This window comes from Opisthocomus hoazin, chromosome 4 (genome assembly GCF_030867145.1).
Source record: "Opisthocomus hoazin isolate bOpiHoa1 chromosome 4, bOpiHoa1.hap1, whole genome shotgun sequence".
NCBI lineage: Eukaryota > Metazoa > Chordata > Aves > Opisthocomiformes > Opisthocomidae > Opisthocomus > Opisthocomus hoazin.
Genome location: NC_134417.1, coordinates 14,439,893 through 14,458,244, shown reverse-complemented (window position 1 = coordinate 14,458,244; position 18,352 = coordinate 14,439,893). Strand labels below are relative to the sequence as shown.

The window sequence follows — 18,352 nt, the reverse complement described above, 5'->3', positions numbered from 1 at the left end:
GGCTATTGGTCTGCTGGTGGAGGTGGTTAGTGATTTGCCCTGCATCACTTGTATGTGTGGTTGGTTTTTTTCCCTTCATTCATCTATCTTGACCTATGAGGTTTTTCTCCTGGTATTTGCCTTCCTGGTTCTCTCCCTCATCCCTCTGGGGAGGAGTGAGTGAGCGCCTAGGTGGGCGCTTACCTGCCATCCACCGTCAACCTACCACAGACTGTTTCTAGACATGTTAAATATGTTTGAAGTAATGTAGTACTTCTTGATTTTAGGGATTACCTAGTTGAGTTGTGTTCTAATAACAGTATAGTCTATTCAGAATACAGTCACCTTTCTGTTTTTTTTTCTCTCACAGAGATGTTACTGATATAATGAAATTCGCTTTCTGCAGTGAAGTTAACAGACTGGAGCCTACCCTGACCTCCTCTATCTGCTGCATTTACATCCTCTTTATTGGGTCAAACTTGAAGTCTTGCAAAAGGAACCATTTATTTTCAGTCCTTTCCTAGTCTGTTTTGAAGATGTTCTCCCAGTTTTGGTGTTTTCCAGTTAGGAAAAAGGAACGTTGGATTTTGGATTTCGTAGTAGTCATACTAGCCAATTCTGTAACCTCTGTAATTCTCAGGAACTTCTTGTGTGGAAACTAAAGATGTAAAGGTACGCTCCAGTAGTGCTAAAATAGCTACGAAGCAGCAGCAGAAGGGGAAGAGATTCCACTGTGGGCCTTTTTAATTCCAAAGCATGAAATGGCCTCATCCCTACCTTACAAAGCATGACTTCCTATGACTTTTTGTCAAGGTGTGCTACCATTCTAATATAAACTACTATACAGCATTTTGCTATACTTTCCCTCCCTTTGATAGTCTCAATATTTTTCTTGTTATAGAAATTCTGCCTGTTGTTGCTTAGGCAGCTTTATCCCCTCCCTGCTCCCCCTTCCTTTCGTGGAGATTTTTTGATATTTATTCCCTTGCCTGCTCTACTTAACTTCCAAGAAACTTGCAAATGATTGATACCCTCAGAGACCTCTATCCCCACAGTTTGGCTGAAATTAACCTATAGTGTTAGAATTACCGAGAGGCAGGTGCTGACAGATGAATGATATGATGAAGTATCTTTGAAATCACACTTCGAATACATAGGACCTCTGTCCAGTGGTAATTGTGAGGAAGGGCTGTTTTTTGTGATGTTTTGCTTCTGAACGCTCTTCAGTCTGTCACTGTTTTGCAGCTCGTATTTTGAAGCCTGATTATTTTTGCATGTACAGGACATCATAACACAGACACCTCTGGGTTCTTCTCTGATATGGCATTATATTTTCCTCCTCTGTTTCGGACTGAAGAGAACTCCAAAAGCAAGTTTATAAAAATGCCTATAATGATGGTCACTCAGTTCGGAAGGAAAGTATTCTTTTCTGTTTCTTGGCTTGACTTATCAAGGCTTATGAAGGACCTCACTGGAGTGATGTCCCAGATCTGTCTTATACTTAACGATTTAAGACTTGGAATAAACTGGGAGAAAAATCACAAACACCCACTGAAAATTTTCTATTCATAGGACCTGATCTGGGCTTAAATGCCATTGTGGGGCAAGTTTTAAAAAATGCGACTATTAATCAAATTCTTCTTTCCAAAGTAACATTTCACCTTCCTTATGAAGTTAATGGAGCTGTGGTATTCATCAAGATTTCGGAAGCCTAAGAAGCAGACAGATATATTTACAATCTGCTAGTTGTCCCAGAAAATATTTTAGTGTTATTAGTGTCAAAACAATAAAAAGATTATCTCAATTTTTGAGAGTTTGGTGAATGTTTTCAGCACATATGGGTCAGATTTAGTGGACACTGCAAATTTTGTATATGAGAATATCGAGCTTCTTAAGAAGGGCAGATACAGATTGGTGTTCTGAACTGGAGGTGCAACAGTGGCTGCCAGTTTAACTCCTGCAGATGTGTTTACCTCCCAGGCTCCAAAATAGGTGCTTCTAAGGCATGGATACCTGCTAAAGATACCCTTCAGAAGGGCAATTTTCAGCTCATAGTGTTTTCAGTAAATAAACCTGTTTGCCTGAAAGTACTGTGCAAATGATTTTGCTGGCAATTTAGGAGCATGCAGGAAGAGGCAATCAATTTTTCGGCTGCTTTTTCAAAATTGGCTTGGATGGTCATCTGATACTTCAGGGAGCAAGAACTGCAAAGCCAAAGAGAGCTTCATGGGTGCTGATGGGTGCAGTTTCTACTAGACATTGGTTGTTATGAAACTAGTGTTCAAATTTCATTTACCTTATAGGACATGCTTATAAAATTACTACTCCTTCGGTAAGGAATCGTTACAGCCCTTACGTCAGTGCTCTCTGTTAATATGAGGTAATCTTAAACCAGTATCCAAGCTTCCTTATAGAGACTGATTTTGAAATTCTTTGTATTCTTTCAAAACCATACAGACTAAGATGATGCAGAGCAGAGGTTAAAATAAGTTTATTAGATTTAAATAATTCTGATGCTGAAAAGCATCTTTTTTTTTTTTCTTTTTAATTGGCTTGTATTAAGTATCCTGGAAGTATACCAGTTCAGGCTTCTGAGGAAGAGGGACCTAAACTACAGTCCCACCAGCTTGACAGGTGCTTGCAGTGATACTTAAGGGACACGTTCTGTTTGAAGAAATACAAAGGTTAGTATAGTTTTTCACCTTCAGTTTGGCAATCTAAACAGTTGGTACATTTGTCAAGTTAGACCTTCACTTACTAATTTCATTAAAACCTCCACGTCTTACTGTTTGTGAGACTGCTGTTTCCTAACCTGTGTTGTATGAGGATATGGGTGGAACACACAGATGGATGAAATGGGTACTAGTGTGTGTGTTCAATCAAGAATAGTTGCCAAGTGCTGAACAGTAGCATGAAGTTTCTGAAAGCGTTGTAGTGTGTTTTTTTTGATACTACATAACTCATTTCTCTCTGTCCGATAGTCTTTACTGCTTGGGGAGACTTGGAAATAGGAGCTTTCTTATTTTAGGGTAACAAAACTAGTCTTGCTCTCTAATTAAAGATCTTAATGATGTTGATGTTTTTCCTGTGCACGTGGGAGCCATGCATAAAGATGGGTTATTGCCAAGTAAACATTCAAATAAAAATTCACTTTATGTAGTATTTTCATAAGGATCAAACCAGACACTTTCACTGCTAACACCTGAGTAAACACAAGTTTTTAAAAGTTTTGGTTTCTTTAGATTGTTCAATTTAAAACTGTGATTTTAACATTTGTGTAATGTCAGGTGGAAGCATCCTGTGGAAGAAGAAAATTTAGGGTTTTGTTTTTCTATATTCAGTGAATGCTGATGTGTCCTTGACTGTCAGTATGGCAGCATTGGATGAAGTCCTGGCAACTGTGACTATCTTGCAATTGCTTTGTATAATCAGCATGGAAATGGTGGGCTCTGACTGTAGGACTTCAAGCTTGTATGTGATAACACAAAATACAGACTGGTAAATTGGAAGGGAGTGTTGGGAGATAGTTAAGGAGTTAAGGCCATATTCTTCTTATGAACGGCTTAGTTATTGTGTTAATAAATTGTTTTTTGTGTTTTTAAATGTTAATCCAACCTTCAATTTGAATTAGAGCAATAGTTAAATAAGTGGGGATATGTTCTCTTTAGAGCTCAAAAGTACATTTCCAAATATTCTGTTCCATGTGTTTCTCTATATGGCAACTTCCTGTACACTGATATTTCAGAAGGCTTTATGTTCACAACTGTATTTAAAAAGCCTTTGAGTAATAATAATTGTTTTGAACAAGGGAAGCCTTCATTACAGTTAAATCTCTGGATTTAGTCAGCAAAATATATAGAAATATATTTGAATTTTACAAGCTTAAATATTGTATTTTTAAGTTTGTGCGCAGGAAGATGTGTAAAAAGTTCCGTCTTTGTGTAAAGGTAAGACAGTTTTGCAGTGTAACAAATTTGTTTGTTTACAGCTGCAAATACACGGCTGAAAGATTCAGATGTTTTATGTAGTCTTAACAATGTAGATGCAACTGCCTGAAGTTACTTAAGCTTTCTCTTCTTTATTGTATCTTACTGATGCAATCCTTTGTACATGTGTAGGCTACATCTTCCTCTTATTGATTCTTCTATGCCCATGGCACATTAGAGCTTAGCTTTTTGTGATGCAGAAAAATACATTTCTGCAACATTCAAGAACTGCTTTTTGGCTGTTTGACTTTAGTTGTCATGAAATTGCCATGCATTTGACTAGGTATTATTTTAGTGAGAAACATCATTGTGTTCTTTTGGCAAGAGACAGTACTCTGACTGTTTTCCTTCCCCTGGTGCATTTTGTCCTTTCTCAGGTGGGGTGGTTGAGTGTGTGGTCGGTTGTGCTCTGCCCTGTTTCTTCAGGCAGGAGACTCTGTACTGTGACCCCAGCCAGCAGGAGGAAAATAAACGGGTTTTTAGGTTCTGCCATAATTCTGTTATACTTTGGGTGGCCCCTGGATTTGAATGTTCCTGCAAGAAAAACTTAACCTAACTTACCTAAGCAAAGGTGTATTCTCTCTCTTTTTCTTTTGTTTTGTTATTTGTAGCCTTTGTTTCTTTTTCCATGATGGTTAAGCAGAGTGTTAGAGATTTTTCTTTGGTCCTGCCCCTATTGCTGTACTTGCATTCAGAAGATGACCTGCTGTGGGAAGTGATGTCTAAGGCTGTATGGGAAAAATAGTAGGTCATGGCACATGGTGGAAAGAAAACTATGATTATTAGTATGGAAGTGCTGTCATCCATCGTCCTTGGATAGCCTACCAAGAAAGAGGTCCTCATGCAAAATGAAGTTTATTTTGAGGTTTACTGTGGGCTGAGTTACACATTTCTCTCCAGACATCTTGCCTTAGTTTTGGTTTCATCAATCTGCACGTTTATATAAAGATGACTGTCTCAGTGTAATTCATGAAGTTACTCGTTTCTGAGCTGTAAGTGTGGATGCCAATTTTACGCTACACTTAACTTTCCACCTCAAGGGGTTCTCATCAGGGAAACCAAATGAAGTAAAAGGGAGGTGATAGAAGGCTGCTACAGGTGTAAATGTAGGTGAACAGTCACACCCTAAAGATGGGGGATCTAACAAGTCTTCTCTGAAAGTCTTAAATGCTTTTTTACACAGCTTTCAGTACAATTAAAAATAGAAGTGGTGGTTAACATTACTTCATTGAAGGTTTTTGCAAAGGCTTGTTAGCTTATGATACAAGAGCAGAGAAATCAGAGGATGTGGTTTTGATCAAATTCTGTAATGCAATTTGTTAAAATACATAAATACATTAAAATGCTGAAGGGACCCCTGTACTTTTAAAAAAGGAAGTAAAGGTTGAGTCCTTATAGGGTTTGATTAAAAAATAAACCCCAAACAACAAACCATTTTAAGAATTGTGTGTCTTAGACTTGTTAGCACGCAACACAGAAGAACAAATCTTGAGGAGGCTGTGACCATATTTACTTCAGTTCTAAGGAAAAAAAGCTATTTTTCTTCAAATTGTTTTGTGTAAGTGTTCACATGTGCAGTTGCTTGAAATGAAATACTTTACGAGAGGTCCTCATAACCAAATCGATGCGTATCGTCCCGATTATTCATGATTTCCTGGCGACAGCCAGGGAAGAACCAGCAGCTTGTGATTTCCTGGCGTGCTGGAGAACACTGGTGTATGCTGCAGCTGGTTCTGCGCTGCTTTGGGCAGACCGCGAGGAGTTCTACTCGGCATCAAAGCCCAGTTTTTAACACCAGGCGGATAACCTTGAGTTTCCGATGTCTGCGGATTAAATATCCCGTAGCCGCTCATTCTGCGGGCTGCTGACGCCTCGAAAAAGCTGCCGCTCAGCACCTGCCCCGCCTGCCCCTCGCCCGGGGTGCGGGCCGGCCGGCGCTCTGACCCCCGCGCGGGCGGCGCCGGGCCGGAGCCCCCGCTGCCGCGCCGAGCCCCGCCCCGCAGCCGGCCGGGCCGAGCCGGGCGGGGCGGGGCGGGCGTGCGGGGACGCGCACGGCGGAGGCGGCAGCGCTGGCAGCGCCGCGGGCGGGGCGGCCCCGCAGGGCCTGACCCCGGGCTGCGGGCGGGGGGATCCCGGCAGTGCGGCGGGCTGCCGGCCGGGTGGCTCTGCCGCAGCCGGCGCGGGTGTCTACGGGGCTGGCTCCAGACCTCTGAGCATGGACGCGGGATTCTCCCTTTGCCTTTCTTTTAAGATCTGGTTCCTAACATGAAGCAGAATTTTTTTCCTGGAGGATTCAAGCTCCTTACATAAAGGCTTGGTTTTGAACACCATGGACCTAGATTAAATGTCAAAGACGGGCAGCAAGCAGCGCTTGCAGAGGCGTTTTTCTGGAGTCTCAGTCACGGAGCGGTTCAAGTGCACAGGGTCTGAAAAAATGTCTCCTAGCATAAAAAACTTGGATTGTTTTTCTCCGATGCTATGCCACTGTAAAGTAGCGTGTACCAACAACACAATATCTTTAATGTTTGGATGTAAGGTGGGTCTGTAAAAGGACTGTCCTGGAAATGTAAGCTGCATTTGATGGATGATTGCCATTATGTTTAATGTAACTGTACCTTAAATTTCTGATTAAATAGTGTGTTTTGTTTCATGCCTTGCTTGATTGTCGGAGCTCTTGGTGATTGTGGCAGAAGTAATGAATTATCGTGCCTACTGTTTAAAGATCCCTTTGAACAACAGCTTGAATTTACTGAATGCTGCATGTAAAAATGTCGTCATTCTCTGTTAATCATCATTAATCATCATGTAATCAGTTTATTGCACTTGGCTTTCGTTTTCTTCAGCTGTAGAGAATTAAATACACAGGAGACTTGCACCAAGACGCAGGGCTGGAAATGCCTCCTGACATCAGATTGATGGAAGCAATTGTTAGTGGCAGGTTTGGGTTTAACAGTGCCCTCGAGCATTTAGCTGTTTTAGGACTACATCAACTATTTAGGTTTCAGAGTAATAAAACATATATAATTTGCTAATCCTCAGAATAGTAAGCAGAATGTATTCAGTATTGTGCCAAAAATGCTTTTTTCAGTAAAATTAACACTCAATGTGAAGGATAGGAGGAAAACGCCAAGCACTGGAAGGCCCCTGTACAATTAAGGGGGTATGTGTGGAAGTTACTTTTGAGATAGAGATTCAGAAATCTGTCTCTCCAAAACTTATTTTGCATATTTGGTGTTTCCGAGTTGTTTTTAACAAAAAATAATTGAACTAGCTTTTATTTTATAAATTAGGAACAGTTGTGTGTATATACACATATATGTACATGTATGTGTATGTGTGATGCGTTTTTAGAGAGATATGTATCACCAGATGTTGAATAAATGTCACCTAGGTTGTGAGGGAGGAGTCTAAATTTTTACGGATCTTTTGATAGTGTGAATGATTTATTATGAAACTTTAAGTTGAATGCTTTATTTCCAGGAGGGAAGGATTTGACTTGTTTTGAATCTACTTATCTTTCATGTGGCCAGTTGTAAAGATGTATATATTCATGCATTTTGGAAACTATTTGCTATAAAATTTAGGATTTTTTTCATTCTTTCTGTGGATTTGCACATCCTCTTTTTTAATTTATAAGATATTCTCATGTTTAAATATTAAACTTGGGAGAAGGCCATAGAATGAAAATACTGTTTTAACTGTGCCCGTTGAACTGCAGAGGAGCGATGCCGTTCACTTTTAAGACCAACCTAAAAATACCCAGCGAACCTCCAGAACCCACTTGAGGCATTTCGTGTCGGGTCGGAGCCATGGCGGCATGTTCTGCTGCACTCGCGCGCCAGCGGCTCGTTTGGGCTGTCTGAAGGCATTAAGACTGCTTACCCTGCCCAAACCGAGCGCACCCCGGCACTGGGGAGGGGGTGGGGGGGCTCCGCCGGCAGCCCCTGCGGCCAGGCGTGGGAGCGGGGGGGTTGAGCACCTCGTACAAACACACTGTTGGCAGAATTCTTTATTATTATCTTTGTTAATGTCGGTTGGCCCTGCGCCAGTGCAAAGTGCCAGTAGTTCCCTGAGTGCAATTAATTTAGCAGGGTTATGTTTTAAAGTATCTTAGATTGTTTATGCGCAGGCTTTAATGATCCTCAAATAAACATGCATTGCTGGTAATACGGAGTGGGTACTCTATACTATCTACATTCCAAATGAACTGAAGGATTTAGGTTTAAATAGCTGTGACCTGCTGATAGTACAGAGAGATTTTGCATTAGGCATTTGTCCATTTTTAAATTTTTTATTACTGCAGTAAAATGAAATATTCTTGTCCTCTGAGAAGATACCCTGTGAACACTGAAAGAGTCAATATTTAAATGACAGTGTGAAACAGTAGTACAGGATTACCTAAAGAAACAGTTCATCCCACACAAGTATATGAAATACAGTGGTTTTCCATTTTCCTTTACTGTTTTTTGGACCCCATATGAAAATAACATTCACAGTCTGACTGTTCCTTCTTTGGTCTCTTTTCCTCAGCATTCCGGAACAGGTGAATTTCTTCCCTATGAATATTTCTGGTGTTTTTGTAAATGTACATATGCATCTTAAATGGTTGTATTTTTTCTGGATATCCGTGGAAGGAAGCATTACAGAAATACTTACGTGTGACACTAGCTGCATGTTTTGACATAGGATGGAGCACTGCGACCTAAATAAACGTGTTACAAGCAGTTTTATTCAAGACACCATGTCAAACTGAAACTGTCCTGGGTGGTGGGTCTAAGGGGGGGTGAAATGCCTCATCTTTTTGTCTTGGCTCTAATTATTAAAAGAAAACCTGGTGCTTTTATTTAAGAATGAAGCAGTTACTTACTCAAAGTACTGAACTTGTGTTTAGAAATCAAACCCTAAGATCAAAAAACCTGATATTTCAAGTCATTTATTTTATCATATGTTGAGGCCTAAATTGAAAATAATACTCAAAGTCCTATTCCATGATCAGTGAAGAAGTTCTGAAAATACATGAACGTGTATCTTCTTTTCTTACATTCAGAAGTTCCTTTTGTTAGCCACAGGCTTTCAGCTTGTCAGTGTGAATTGCTGTTTTCTTGCAAGGAGACTTTATTTGGCTTTCGTAATCTTCCTAGTTTTTACAAACGAAAAGTTTTCAAGTTAACTTCACTTCTGCAGTAGTGGAGCGTACCTCTTGTTTTGTGTCCGTTTCCTCCATGGGGAAAGCACCATTACTTTGCTGAGCATTAGCTGCTGGTTTAGCGCTTCCTCTAGGCTGCGGGGAAGACTTCTACAAAATGTGTTGGCATCTTAATATGCTGTTTGTTTTGGACTAGTTTTTGTTTTAGCAAGAGTATACGAAATTTAGCTGTATTGTTGCTTTTGTTGTTAGTGTTGTTGGAGCTTGTTTTCTGTTGAATGGTATCTGGATGTCAAGAGTTCTGAAGGTTTGTTTTGGGGGAGAGGTGAGGAGAACTGTGGGTATTTAGATTTTTCCACTCATCTGCTTTTGACGTTTTGTATCCTACTCCTTTTATGCAGGATTGGAGATGTTGGATGTCAAACAGTGTTTCCCAACAACTTCAGTTGCTGGAATGATCGTTTGAAGGATCCTTTTAGATTTAGTGTAACTTCTAAGTCGGAGCGGTGACTGAACAAGGACAAGTATTTGAGCTTGGGGAGTCAGGTGCAAATGGTCCAAAGTCACTTTCTTTTACCACACTCCCTGTTCATGCTGCAGCAGAGAGGGTCTGACCCTGTCAGCTTCTGTGTATTTGTTGAATTCAAATGATTAGATTTACTTACTAAAGTCTTCAGTTACTCTTACCCGCTTTCAAAACGTGGCTTGGCCTTGTACAGTGAGAATTAAAACTTAGGCAGGGACAGTGTGTGCAAGTCAGGCTGGATGTTTCTGTGGGTCGGCTTTGTGTATGGTGTTGTTAGAAGTCTGCAGTACTTTAGGAGTCCTATCGCTGTGTGGGTGGGGAGGGTTAAAAACTGGAGGAGGGAAGTGAGTATAAGAAGGTCAGTTTACGGACTTTTTAATTGCTTTTTAAGCACCCTTTCACTCTTGTATTAAAGCTGGTTTAGCACTGATTCTTTGTGTATAGAGAAGATACATTGCTGTGCTTTCAAATTTGTTTTCTCATAAGATTGGATTAATGCATGTATCTAATATGAATTGGATTATGATACACATCCCCTTTTGAAGAGAACTGTAGTTACTGCTGCCTTGCATTTTGTCATTAAATTATCTGGTAGTTAAGGATGTTCTTGCATAATTAATTTTCTGTCCATGAACATGGCATTCTGTATGGCTTGAATCCTTGCGATAAGTGTTGCATACTGTTGTGGATATGGGTCGCCAGTTTAGGGCGTGGGGTTGTTTTAAGTGTTCTTTAAATAATTTCCTTTCATTTCTGTTTCAGTAAGATTTGTCATTAGAGGATCTTTAAAAAAATATAAAACCACAATTATGTCTAGGGGGTGGATTATATATGAATCTTTTTGAAATATCTTCATTTTAAAATTTAGATAAGAGCTTAAGCAGACTAAGGTGAACCTTTCTGAGAGTCAGTTTGTTAAAGCTTTTCTGTGCTTTCTGTATTCTGAAAAACGGTGCTACAGAATGTCCACAAACTCTTTGTCCTGCACATTGTTGCAGATACTTTGTTCATTCTTATTTTTGTCTAACTCTGCTGAGCCTGGGAGTTGAAGCAGGGAGGCGGTGGGCCTGAACAGTTAACAAAATGAATGATTTCACTGTGGTAAGTTTGGACCATCTTCTCATCTCATGTAAATAGCACTGGTTTATTAAAGTAAATGGATTTTTCAGTAGTTTACACCAATAAATAATATAGTCCATAGTGTCTGGTGATAGTTCAAAACTCATTGAAGGTATAATCTAGCCTGAAGAAATCTTGTCAACTATGTTGCATCAGAAGAGAAATGCTTTTAATTAATTTTGACATACATGTATACCTGCAAATGAATCCTTTGGGGCAGTATCTGTGTCAGAAGTATGTGTTAAATGTTTAGAACTTGGTTGGACTTTAAATTGTGTTTATAAATTATACAGCAGTCCATAAAGCTTGTTAAAAATAGTGAAGTTTCTTGGCTCCTACCTAACTGAGTGCGGGAGTGTGCAGCTGAGGCTGTCTGCAAGTTCACAGCGGTGTTGCCACACCTGCCTTTTTTTCTTTCTTTTGATTTATCTTGTGCGTTGCTTGGCTGGCCCTTCTAACTAGGGTCTCCGTGGAGCCTGGATTTGGGTGTAAGACTGGATTCTCTCAGTCATAAGCAGAGAAATGGTCGTCTGCTAGCCACTATGAGATGGGTTGGTCCTACTCTCTACCTGCCTTTCTCCCTATTATGCCAGCACTGCTACATGTCTCATCTTGTTGTGAGCGCTTTAGGGAATTAAAGAAAATTTAATATTGCTGGAAGAGGGAACAAACATTTTGCTGGATTGACTTGCTGAGCTTGCTCACCATCTGAAGTCAGCTGTGTACCAGCGGCAAGGGGCAGGGAGGATGCAGTTGTACAGCCATGACCAAAAGGGTCATTTTTAATCTAAATGAAAATGACATACTGACATACTAAAACTTAATATGTACTATGTTATTGTAAGAAGTGGTACGTTGTATAATGTAAACTTAGTGAAATCTAGAGCCTGTTACTCAGGCATGTCGAAATACCTGTTTCTAATAAAAGTTTCTGGCTTCAGGAAGAAAATCAAGTTAATTCCGTGCTTTTGACTAAAGGTATTGACTGTTGTGTAAAGGAAGTTTAATTTTGATTGACCTGTGAATATCTTTTTTTTTTTTCTTTTTTTAGTAAAACTGGAATGATTCACTTTTGATTCCATGGGGTCTTGTCTGAGATAAACTGGGAACTTAATCCATTTTCCTGTCCAATTTTCCTGTATTCCATAGTCAAATTGAAGCTTGAGATCTGGCAAGGATATCCTGCATTACAGGTCCAGCCCAAATACTGCCTTCATCAGCAGAGGAGGCTCCTTTAAGCTAGCAGAATTCCTGCTTTCTCTGATGTTGCAAGACAGTTTTTGTGCTTCTTGCAGCTTTCATGTTTATTTTCTTTAATTTCCAGTGTGATGTTATTTATGCTCTGATAATGTTCATTTGTATTTTTTGGCCAACACTGATTTTAAAATGGTTATTCTTCCCTGTTTCTGATGTTTAACATTGCTGCTCTAGAGAGTTAATGTCAACTCCTGTCAGGGTTTGGTTTTGATAAGTTAAAAACAAGTGAATCTCAGAAAGTAGATGAATGGCAAGAGTCTGAGGCTGAGCAATCTAGCATCTCACTGCTGCAGGGAAAGGAAAGAAAAAGAATCTTATCTTCTGCCAGCAGTGAGCTCTTAAGTTGGTTTGGTCATCTCATGAAACCTCTCTGCTGAACATTTGAAAAATTAGGGCATTGCAATTTTTCGCAACTGTCAGCATTCACCATCTCTCTTTTGTCATCCAGCTAAGGAGAAGGGGTGGAACTGTTTTGAGGTTGGCTGTTGTACTAACAGAAGTCTTAATACTCTTGCTTTCCTCATTGGAACTATTTCTGTCGTGTGCTTCTCTGCTAATCATTAGTATTTGTAGAGAAAATATACTTGTATTGCTTCTACTTTAGAATTTCTAATACTTCAAAAGCATAATTTCTCTCATGTAGTAGAGCTTGATCTCATATGGTGTCAGCAATGAAGGGTTGAATGGAGTAGGGCGGATAAAGATTTTTTTAATTTTTTTTGAAGTACAAAAGTAAATCGGGGTTATAACTTCAAAGATCTCTGACATCTCATCAGTTACCGGCTAACAGAAACCGTGCATCTCTAGTGTCTGCCTGTGTGTGTGTGGTTGGGTGTGGGTGTGTTGCTGCTGTTCTGGGGTTTGGAGGCAGGGGTGGGGATGGTGTGCTGTAGGGCAAGCAGTGACTGGGTGAAGTGCAATGGGTGATGGAAATATAAAGCTCGAAGTTTTTCCATCGAAGTTAGTGTGGGAATGTAGTGTGTTCCCTAAGGAATCTTAGTGTTGGCAGAACAAGTGGCACAGGGAAGAACAGACCAAACAAATCCTTCTTCTCTCAGCAAAGCCAGTTACGTGGCTTCAGCTGCCACACTGAACCACTTCTTTACTGGCAAATCTCTGCAATATTGGTATACAGTGAGTCTGCAGGAGGCAGCGTAGACTGACCTGCAGCTCACTTCCAAAAGAGAGTCTCTCTGGTGCACTGTCTCTGGTCTTTGAGTCCCTGCCTGAATCGGGGTCAGTAATCGGTACAAGTTGAACCCTGCAAAGGAAGAGAGAAAAGTGGGCAACTCTCTGCTGATTGCTGAGTGCCAGAACTGAAGAAGGGAAGGGGGATATGGTGCCTTCCCCAGGGTCTGGGAGACGGGGAGGAATAAGGGATTCCTGCTGGGAGTTCAGCTGTTGTATTTGACTGTGTTTAGAGACTGGTTTTTGCTGGATAGCCACAAAATTGAGTCTCCCTGTAAGACAAGTGCACAGAGTTGGGTAGGAAATGACTGGGTTAAGCATTGCAGGAGCTGGTAACTGATGGATCATTTCAAGCAGTTTATTCATAGTTTGTGCTGTAGACTGTATAACTTTGTGATGTTGCAGGACTTTCTGTGAAGGGCAGGGATCTTTTTGGTGGCCTGAAATTGTACTTGCATGTGACTGTTAAAAGGGTTAGTTATCGTACAGTGTTTATCAGCTACTGCCTTGGTGTAGTGTTCACATGCTTATAAACAAATGGGTTATTTACAGTGATCTACTGTAATACGATGTAGAAATGACTTGCCGAGAAGATGACTGTGTTTGACTTCACAGACTACTAAGATTTATGTACTACAGTTTAAGAAAAACCCTAAGGAAAAGTCTTCTGTCCGAAATATACTTCAATAATAGCTTTTTTCAAGTTTTAAACAGTTACGTGTTTAGAAGGTTTTTCTATGCCTTTAATGACATGACATGCTTTCCCTGTAAACCAGTGTGAAAGTGAAAGTGGTTGTAAAATGTTGGGATGCATCTTACAGACACAGTAAACCCTGCTGGAAAAAAGTTTCATGATTTCAGCTTTCAGCTTTAGTTCTAACTAGCAGTAAAATGCATGGGCTACCTAAAGGGCCTCAGAATTGGCGGAGACTGGAAAGGGAAAACTGGAGTGAAGCTTAGATTTAAGAGTGTTTATAATGTGAGCCCATGTTAGCTCTGGAGTTTGGAGATGCTGGATGAACAGTTAACTCTGCAGTCCAGAGAACAGGTGAATATTATGTGTGCTCCTAATTTCATTAATACCTTTTAGTAGAGATCTGCAAGTGTGGATACAGTCTGACTAGAACGTATCCCTGGTGTCTATGTATTAGGTTCTGTTTTGTTTTTTTTTTTTAATTGAATGCAAATTAATGAGACTGAGACTGCATAATGCCTTCTGTTTCTGTTTGAAGAGTTGTTGGGAAAGCTTAATCTGTCTAGTAACAAAACCACATTTTATTGCTTCATAATGAAGTTAGCAGAAGTGAATTACTATACTGATACCCCAGTATAAAAGCTGAAACTCTTTAGCTGACAAAACCCACTTTTGGCAGATGTGCTAAATTGGAGGTATGGAAAAAAGCTTTTGAGAGTGATAGTTTTTAAAGGCAGGACAAGGTGATAAATCCAGTTGATACCGAGAGTTTCTGCTGTTGGTGAATAATGTGGTCTTAAAGTGTTTATAAGAAAAAATTAGTAAAGGGAGAAGTTTGTTGGAAAAGGGTTTGGGGTTTTGTATGCAAATAGGCAAAAGATAATTAGGTAGCTTTGTAGTATTTCTAGGTGAGACTGAAAAGGCTGGAACCTTTGTCGACAAGATCAGTCTTTAAACTGAAAATACTATAAAACCTTTTATTTCTAGATTTTATTGCCTTGAAGTTAGCAGGGTAAGAAAAATAATTCTTTCTGTCTGGCCTAGGTTTTCTGCATAACGCTTTCATGTTTCCGTGGTGGACTCATCTTTTTCTATAATTGTCTTCTTCAGAAATACCGCTATCAGGATGAAGATACACCTCCACAGGAGCACAGCTCTCCACACATTGCCAATGAGGTGACGGGTCCAGAGCTGGTCCATGTATCAGAGAAGAATCTGTCACAGATTGAGAATGTCCATGGATTTGTTTCCCATTCTCATATTTCACCAGTAAAGGTAGGTGTTTTTGAGGCTTAGAAGAGTGAACTGTTTTGGTATACTCCCCAGGGATGTAATTTTGTGGGGAAAAAACCCACATGAGATACACCTGCTTCTGTTTTTTAATGGAACTGCTCATTTGTAAAATTCACTCTGTTAGACATTAAGGCACTGACTTAGTTCCACACATTCTGACTAAAGATGTGTGATAGTAAAATGCCCAGGTAACAAATGTAGGTAACTTAAGGTCTCAGGTGTAGTTTTCAGGGGCACTCTAGTTACTACTGTCAGTTACGTTTTGGGTTTTCTGCTAGGGTCCTGCAGAATAAATTCTGAATATTTCTAGTAAATCTTTGAATTGAGGACATATGTGGAAAACGTAATAAGCGGAGTGTAATGCATGTCTCTGGAGTTTTTCAGCATGCAGCGCTGTTATTTTTGAGATAGCTCCAGTAACTTCAAGACAGATCTAAAAATTAAGAGGACAAACTGAGTGTGAGGTTTTGGAGGGGGCTGTAGCAGGCAGTTTTATTTACTGGGTTAGCAGGGAGACGTAACTTAGTCATTTTCTGAATAGCGTAATATTTTAGTGTGCCAGACTAAATGCTGTTTTCTGTAAGACGTCTGATTCTTTATGGCTTGTTCTGAGGAAAAAGCAGAGAAATGATTGCATACTGGTGAGTATTTGGGCTTTAGAATGATGATGTGGGCTTAAATTGTGGTAGTCCTATAGGGTGGTATTTTTCACATGAATTGTTGGTGTGTGGTAGTATCCTTGTGGGTGAAATTGGCAGCGTACTGTAGCAAGTGCTGCTATAGTGTAAGAAAAAAGTTGGTTTGAACCTAGTTACATTTCCAGATTTTTTATTATGAAGAAAAACCTTGTTGAAAGTACCAGCTCTTTGTAATTGACTTGTAAGGATTCTGTAGAGGAACTAACTGTAGCAGGTGAGTGTGTTTAGTGATTGTGTTCCAGCTTTTCCAAGATTTTTAAAATGAGTATGTTAGTATTTAACACAGTTATTTATTTTTACTGATAACTCCATAGTGAAATCTGTGTTTCTATAGTCTGCAACAGCTAAACAAGCTGAATTCTTTAAGCCCTAATGAATAACCTTTTTGAAGTGGGCTTTGTTAACCTCTGAAGAGCCATGTAAGAAAGCTAATACGGCAAACTTTTCATTTTGAGAATGGCTAGGACCTCAGTCTTCTGTTGCTTATGCAGACAGACACACAGTAACACTTTCACATGTCTAATTTCCTGAATTTATTGATATTCAGAAAGTAATACATCATGTTTTGTGTGCGACCATTAGAAATGGAAGAAAAATCCTCTGCCTCTGGGGACTTAGTCGACTCCTCCTATTCACAAGCTTTTCCTAATTCATAGTGCAGTTAGTCTGGCTTTTCAGAAAGCTTAAATGGGATCAAAAAGACAAAGAGGCAAACTAAACCTGTTTGTAATAAGTGATCAAATATAATGCATTTCATGATCTAGAATATCGTAGAAAATAAAAAATAAAATTCTAGAATGGGTACATGAGACTGAAGATGTATTTCTTGGAGCTGACTAGGTGTTATTTCATTGCATAGCCTTTTCAAAGGGCTGGAATTACCTTGGTTTCTTTCTGACTGCCTGAATCTAAGGGAAACCAAACTACTCAGACCAGTTCCTGTGTTTGATTTGATTTCGGATTATTTTTACAAATAGCCAACTACAGAAATATAGGAGTGAGGATTTGATATTGGCAATATTAAAGTTCCATGGAAGATGACTGCGTAACTTAGCACTCCATAGTGTGAGTGATCTCTGCCTTACAGAGATCCTACCAGGCAGTCTCCACAAACAAGCAAGACTTGTGTTTAGAGTGTTACCTGGGACCCTTAATTATCTGTTTTAATGGAGCTTTATCTAACTACTGTAACTTTCTGTAAACACATGGATGTAAAATCCAGAACCATTTACAGAAATAGATGTGAATGATTGTACTCTGCCTTCCTCTACTCAAATGTGACCTAAGCTGAAAATTTTTTTAGTTTTCTTGGAGTGTGTTGAATATACAGCTCTACTGCACTGCTCTGGAAGAAAGAAACCACATCTCATTTAAACTATTCTGGAAGTAGAGTTAAGCAGCGTGTAAGTGTAATTACAAAATGTGATGAGGCCTTTTCAAAATACTGTGTATCTTGGGTCTCTGAGGAGGATTCCTGTTAACTTTCTCAAATTGGTAAGCATTGGGAAATCACCACTTGATAGGAAAGAAAGTGTATAAGAGAAGTATCACCATGCAATTCATATTACCATTTATACCACACATCTGATTATTTTCAGGTGACTACTCTCTTTATAAATTTCAAAGCGATGTAGGGTAGAACTGAAATTTCTCTGAGCTTTGATTATCTGAAAACTGAAGTGGGTGCTCCAGGGGCCGGTTGTTTGCCAGCGTTTTGTGGAACTGAATTCTCCTGCTAAGTTGGCTGCTGACTTGCATCTCTCCTGAAGAAGTTAACTTGTTTGCATAAATCATTTATAATCAAAATCTGAGGTCTTAAGGTATTTGGAGTAGAGGAGTGCATCCATAGTTTCTTTTTCTGGGAGTCTTTATGGGACCTTTTAGAGTAAAATGCCTTTAAGCTCACAACATTTCTTTTTGGTCAGGAGATTGTTTCCCTAAGTAATTGGAATAAATGCTGTTAAATCTTGAACTTGAGTACATCAGAAAAAAAGCAAGGTTGCTGTTGTACTATTATCGTAGCTGGTCCTCTTGTTTTTTCGGCCTGATGATCTGTAGGATGTTCATAGTTTCGGCATAGCTTGTGCTGAAGATCAATTTAGCAACAACAACTCTTAGTTAAGACTGCTTTGCGTAATTTATGTGGTAGGTTGGCTTGATGCACTGTGTAGGGACCAGGTCTTGGCTAACATACAAAATCTTGATTAACTTTGTTCAGTAGTACATTTGCTTAAGGCAGCTAAATGTAATAGAGAATGCTGTGTTTATTACACTAATAAAATAATAAGTTTTTTTAATATCAAGGTTAAATATATTTGAAATTTTGAATACAGAATTATTAGTTTGGAGAACAAATGTAAACAGTGGTTTTCCGATCGTATGCTGCTTTTTAAGAAATGCTGCAGAGGGCAGTAGCATCAGATTTTGAGGAATAATTTCTTTTATAGCAAGCCCTCTGCAGTCTAG

At 39.5% G+C, this 18,352-nt stretch overlaps 1 protein-coding gene across 13 annotated transcripts in view; it reads left to right on the top strand.

The window, feature by feature from the left end:
* The window catches only part of DLG1 (discs large MAGUK scaffold protein 1), a 182,821-nt gene that overhangs the window by 49,013 nt on the left and 115,456 nt on the right, over nucleotides 1–18,352 (top strand). For 11 of the 13 annotated variants that reach the window (XM_075418031.1, XM_075418030.1, XM_075418029.1 and 8 more), the window contains one exon: nucleotides 15,006–15,170. In XM_075418031.1, coding sequence (XP_075274146.1) covers nucleotides 15,006–15,170 — 165 coding nt within the window. Of the gene's footprint in view, nucleotides 1–6,100; nucleotides 6,502–15,005; nucleotides 15,171–18,352 lie in introns of those variants that run through there. The other 2 variants (XM_075418036.1, XM_075418038.1) reach the window with 2 other exon arrangements.